General features: G+C 55.2%; 1 protein-coding gene across 1 annotated transcript, besides 14 other annotated features; it reads right to left on the reverse strand.

Moving 5' to 3' along the window:
* Nucleotides 1-127: a sequence feature (heterozygous, non-Esmeraldo-like haplotype).
* Nucleotides 128-1,269: a sequence feature (areas merged during assembly that could not be assigned to a particular haplotype. This can correspond to areas where the two haplotypes were merged or to regions with more than two copies in the genome that were merged during assembly.).
* Nucleotides 579-604: a sequence feature (AT_rich).
* On the reverse strand, nucleotides 972-3,758 carry Tc00.1047053509703.10 (cellulosomal scaffoldin anchoring protein, putative; the record flags this gene model as incomplete). The annotated part of the gene is made up of 1 exon (XM_799194.1): nucleotides 972-3,758. One exon carries the CDS (start codon nucleotides 3,756-3,758, stop codon nucleotides 972-974), a length of 2,787 nt encoding a protein of 928 aa, XP_804287.1.
* Nucleotides 1,270-1,531: a sequence feature (heterozygous, Esmeraldo-like haplotype).
* Nucleotides 1,532-2,160: a sequence feature (areas merged during assembly that could not be assigned to a particular haplotype. This can correspond to areas where the two haplotypes were merged or to regions with more than two copies in the genome that were merged during assembly.).
* Nucleotides 2,161-2,854: a sequence feature (heterozygous, non-Esmeraldo-like haplotype).
* Nucleotides 2,855-3,639: a sequence feature (areas merged during assembly that could not be assigned to a particular haplotype. This can correspond to areas where the two haplotypes were merged or to regions with more than two copies in the genome that were merged during assembly.).
* Nucleotides 3,407-3,706: a microsatellite.
* Nucleotides 3,640-3,657: a sequence feature (heterozygous, non-Esmeraldo-like haplotype).
* Nucleotides 3,658-4,238: a sequence feature (haploid, Esmeraldo-like haplotype).
* Nucleotides 4,239-4,889: a sequence feature (heterozygous, Esmeraldo-like haplotype).
* Nucleotides 4,240-4,270: a microsatellite.
* Nucleotides 4,371-4,405: a microsatellite.
* Nucleotides 4,890-5,578: a sequence feature (areas merged during assembly that could not be assigned to a particular haplotype. This can correspond to areas where the two haplotypes were merged or to regions with more than two copies in the genome that were merged during assembly.).

Below are 5,578 nucleotides of genomic sequence, written 5' to 3' on the forward strand. Positions count from 1 at the left end.
CCCCAAGTGCAGCGCGGTGCGCCACCGACACTGGGCCGAGTTCCGCAGTGAGCACATCCTCCATGGGAGCAAAAAGCTCAAATAGGTGACGGCGATGCGGCAACAGCCGCAGAATCTGTTCCTTGCGATGAGACAAAAAGAGGGCAGTGGGAAGAAGCATAAAGGGAGCAACGGGAGACACGGTGGGCAAGAGAGCAAGGAAGTCACCAACCCTGCCAGTGGCACCGCACAACAAAAGACTGGAAATTGCCTTCATAAATATTCACATTTTTCCCCTCAAGCCCCTTGCGCGCAGCTTTGAGTGCTGCCGCGCCCTCAAGCATGACGAGGATGCACTTCAGTTACTTCCGAGGGACGCATCGGCCCGGCCCCGGCGCATAGTGGCGGTGGAGACAAAAAAAAAAGAGGGAAAAGGAAGTGGAAGGAGGATGAAACACAGGGGAGAGGAGTAAACGAAAAGCCACACAAATAGGTACCAAAACAACTTCGTAGCCTCATCAGAAAAGATGATGCGTACAATGCTGCAGGGCGCATAGGCCAATACTACGCGGCTACAGCGAGAATGCATCCGGACCCTCATAAAAAATATATAAAAAATATAAAAGAGAACGACACAAACAAACAAACTGTTGTTAATTAGCCAAAAATAAAACGCTCGAGGAAGTTGTTACAAAAAAACAATGAATCTTGACAAGTCACAATTAAAAATGAAGGCAACACAAACACTTTACATAAATGCCCAATTGAGCTTGGCCTCGTGCCGCACAACTATGGCCTTAAATATAATCACATGGCTAAAAACAATGAACCAGCGCCACACCGTGACCCTCGCGGTAATGGCGGAAATTGCCGCGCCGTCTGACCCTCCCGTGCGGCCTAGCCTCACATCTGCCAGTTTGCTCACCGTGCCGCACTACATCATCATTAGTCTTATTCTAAGCCTCCATCAGTGCCGTGCCACCGCCAGATGATCAATCGCTATCGGAGTCCACAAAGGGGCCAAACTCCACAGACGCCGTTTCTGCGTGACGTAAAAAGTGGAATCGAGTGGCTTCATCGAGATCCATGTACTTTCTTTGATGCATCCTGATGCTACGGAAAGCCTCCCGGTTGCCCTCTGAGAGAAGGTCAGGCCTCCTTCCTTCACTCAACCGCACGGGCGGTGCGGGCATGTAAGGATAAAAATAAGGCTGTCCCCCTGATGCAATCTGTGGTGTCCTCCCTTGACTTATCCGCACGGGCGGTGTAGGCGTTTCAGGGTAAGAATAACGCTGTCCCACTGAGAGAACCTCTGTTCCCTTCCCTCCACCCAACCACATAGGTTGTACGGGCATGTACGAAAAGAAATAAGGTTCCTCAACACTTTGGTATGCACTCCGCTCCTGCGGTCCGGCAAGGGGGTTTGAGACACCCTGCACACCACCATGGCTACTTCCAACTGAGCCGCCATATGTTCTATTCCCTGCCTGCCTTTTTTTGCGACGCAAGCGGCGTACAATCACCACAACAATAATAAAAATAAACAATACAATGAAAATGCTGCAAACAATAAGGATAATCTTCGTAGGATCAGCGCGAGACTCATCACCAGGAATAGGATCGGGAGAAGGCACCGTCATCGATAGGGTGGCTGTCCTTTTCTCGGTCTGTGTTAGGGTGGGTGACGCAGTGTAACCTGGAGTGCCCGTCCTTTTCTCGGTCTCCGTTAGGGTGGGTGACGCAGTGTGAGCTGGAGTGCCCGTCCTTTTCTCGGTCTCCGTTAAGGTGGGTGACGCAGTGTAAGCTGGAGTGCCCGTCCCTTTCTCGGTCTGTGTTAGGGTGGGTAACGCAGTGTGAGCTGGAGTGCCCGTCCTTTTCTCGGTCTCCGTTAGGGTGGGTGACGCAGTGTGAGCTGGAGTGCCCGTCCTTTTCTCGGTCTCCGTTAGGGTGGGTGACGCAGTTTGAGCTGGAGTGCCCGTCCTTTTCTCGGTCTCCGTTAAGGTGGATGACGCAGTGTAACCTGGAGTGCCCGTCCTTTTCTCGGTCTCCGTTAAGGTGGATGACGCAGTGTAACCTGGAGTGCCCGTCCTTTTCTCGGTCTGCGTTAGGGTGGGTGACGCAGTGTAACCTGGAGTGCCCGTCCTTTTCTCGGTCTGCGTTAGGGTGGGTGACGCAGTGTAACCTGGAGTGCCCGTCCCTTTCTCGGTCTGTGTTAGGGTGGGTGACGCAGTGTGAGCTGGAGTGCCCGTCCTTTTCTCGGTCTCCGTTAAGGTGGGTGACGCAGTGTAACCTGGAGTGCCCGTCCTTTTCTCGGTCTGCGTTAAGGTGGGTGACGCAGTGTAAGCTGGAGTGCCCGTCCTTTTCTCAGCCTCCGTTAAGGTGGATGACGCAGTGTAACCTGGAGTGCCCGTCCTTTTCTCGGTCTCCGTTAAGGTGGGTGACGCAGTGTAAGCTGGAGTGCCCGTCCCTTTCTCAGCCTCCGTTAAGGTGGGTGACGCAGTGTAAGCTGGAGTGCCCGTCCTTTTCTCGGTCTGCGTTAAGGTGGGTGACGCAGTGTAACCTGGAGTGCCCGTCCTTTTCTCGGTCTCCGTTAAGGTGGGTGACGCAGTGTAAGCTGGAGTGCCCGTCCTTTTCTCGGTCTCCATTAAGGTGGGTGACGCAGTGTGAGCTGGAGTGCCCGTCCTTTTCTCGGTCTGCGTTAAGGTGGGTGACGCAGTGTAAGCTGGAGTGCCCGTCCTTTTCTCGGTCTGCGTTAAGGTGGGTGACGCAGTGTAAGCTGGAGTGCCCGTCCCTTTCTCAGCCTCCGTTAAGGTGGGTGACGCAGTGTGAGCTGGAGTGCCCGTCCCTTTCTCAGCCTCCGTTAAGGTGGGTGACGCAGTTTGAGCTGGAGTGCCCGTCCCTTTCTCAGCCTCCGTTAAGGTGGGTGACGCAGTGTGAGCTGGAGTGCCCGTCCCTTTCTCAGCCTCCGTTAAGGTGGGTGACGCAGTGTGAGCTGGAGTGCCCGTCCCTTTCTCAGCCTCCGTTAAGGTGGGTGACGCAGTGTGAGCTGGAGTGCCCGTCCTTTTCTCGGTCTCCGTTAAGGTGGGTGACGCAGTTTGAGCTGGAGTGCCCGTCCTTTTCTCGGTCTCCGTTAGGGTGGGTGACGCAGTTTGAGCTGGAGTGCCCGTCCCTTTCTCGGTCTGCGTTAAGGTGGGTGACGCAGTGTGAGCTGGAGTGCCCGTCCCTTTCTCAGCCTCCGTTAAGGTGGGTGACGCAGTGTGAGGTGGAGTGCCCGTCCCTTTCTCGGTCTGCGTTAGGGTGGGTGACGCAGTGTGAGGTGGAGTGCCCGTCCCTTTCTCAGCCTCCGTTAAGGTGGGTGACGCAGTGTGAGCTGGAGTACCCGTCCTTGTTCCTTTCGGCGTAAAAGTGGGCATCGTCGCCGGGGGACTCGTCGTCGCCGGAGGACTCGTCGTCGCCGGAGGACTCGTCGTCGCCGGGGGACTCGTCGTCGCCGGGGGACTCGTCGTCGCCGGGGGACTCGTCGTCGCCGGAGGACTCGTCGTCGCCGGAGGACTCGTCGTCGCCGGGGGACTCGTCGTCGCCGGGGGACTCGTCGTCGCCGGGGGACTCGTCGTCGCCGGAGGACTCGTCGTCGCCGGAGGACTCGTCGTCGCCGGGGGACTCGTCGTCGCCGGAGGACTCGTCGTCGCCGGGGGACTCGTCGTCGCCGGAGGACTCGTCGTCGCCGGAGGAGGACTTGTGGGCTCCGGGTCCTTATGCTTCCCATTGCTATGCCCCATGTCGCCTTACAGTGCACCCACGGCCTTCTCCTTCAGTCAAAAACAACTTCTACTATGACTTGCACCAAAGGTACAACTAAGCGGGGGGCAAGAAAAAGGCGGCGGAGGAGCGGGAGAGAAGAGCACAGAGCACGCAGTCCATCACCACCACACCCGGCAGCTGGAAAAAACAAACAAAACACACCACGCAGGCGACAGAGACAAACCAAAAAAAAAAAAAAAAAATACCGCCGCCACGAACAGGCCAATGCAACCACACCAGGGACGGCTTTCTCCACTCCCAAATGGTCGGAAGAGGGAACCTCCGCGGATGCGATTACCACAAAAATCGTATTACGCACGCTCTTCCAGAGTCTCTCACAGAGACAGAAGTAAAACACACGCACAAGAAAGTAAAAAAAGAAATGAAAAGGAATAAAATACATCGCATGGTGTCATCCCAATTACAGAGACTCATGACTGAAATTGTCCGAGTTACGCCCACACACACACACAAATACACACACACACACTCTCTCTGTATACAAAACATAAATCGGGGATAATGAGCAGGAACATTGAAGTGAGGAAAACAAACGCCTACGGTTGCCTGTAATCCACCCACATGCTCCAACACACACACACACACACACACACACACACACACAGTGCCGCGGCACACCGTCAAGGACAAGAAAAAAAGGGAAGAAAAACTCCGTATAGCAATATGAGATGGGCGTTCGCGTTGCTGCGTCCCGGACATCCCAGGGAAGGGGCGGCACGAGACACGATTTCCCCCGCCCGCCGCCGCGCAGTCAAATAAGAAGAGTCTCAGGATAGTCACAGATATAAACAAAACAGCCTCCTCAACGCCACCATGTCGGCCCATCGTTCTTTATTTTTCCGTCGGCTCCTCTTCGTTCCTCAGGGCACCGTTCACGCCGCAGGGAATAGAACTGGGATGCGAAGCCGCCTCATAATCGCGAGGTCGGCTCAATGGCCATATAACAAAGGAAAAAACCACGCACACCTCAAAGTAAAACGAAAAAGTAAAAACACGTCGACATGCGTGTGGGGCATCAAAACAAAACAAAGTGTAAAATAAATTCAAAATGCACGCACAGGAGGACGTAGCCCCCATCCAGAAAACCATCGAGTACCAATCGCGTTGGCGCCCTTTCTGCCTCTCACCCGCTATCCATCTACTGCCTCTCTCTTACGCTGTTCTTGGCTCCAAAGCTCACAGAGCACGTCCCACTAAACACATTACCATTGCGACCACCACCACCTTTGCGGCTCTTCGAATGGCTCACAAGAAAGGGCTGCGGATGCACCGGTCGTGTGCCACAAATGCCAGGTGCATGTGCTCTGTCTTCCTTCACGTCCTCGTGGGGATCCTCCGTCGGGAATTGATAGCGTAGGAGAACAGAAAACGAGGTTTTCGTGTCGTCTGCCTCGTCAGTCCACCTCGCCTCCTCCGTGCTCACTGAAGGGTAACTGCAGGCCTTTGCGAGGCTATTCGTCTTCGGCTGCCCGAACCTCCCGGTGGTGGCGCTGGGGTCTGCGCGCACAGCAACGGGTCCGCCGTCGTTGCTTTGCATACGCGGCAAAAAGTACGAAAGGAGGTTCAGTAATCGGTCCAGGTCATCAGCGTCCTCGCTCAGGGAAGGCGATTGAGAGGGGCATTCGTCGAGGTGTGAAGAAGAGCCTGAAAAGCTGGGAGATCCGCTGCCAACGGATCTCCCCTCACGCCACACATCCCATGCGTTGGTGAGGGAGGAAAATGAGAAATTTTGCTTCGCGTCCCCCTGCTGCTGCTGCTGCATCGAGAGGCAGTCAGC

The sequence above is a fragment of the Trypanosoma cruzi genome, genomic scaffold (assembly GCF_000209065.1).
Source record: "Trypanosoma cruzi strain CL Brener 1047053516409 genomic scaffold, whole genome shotgun sequence".
NCBI lineage: Eukaryota > Euglenozoa > Kinetoplastea > Trypanosomatida > Trypanosomatidae > Trypanosoma > Trypanosoma cruzi.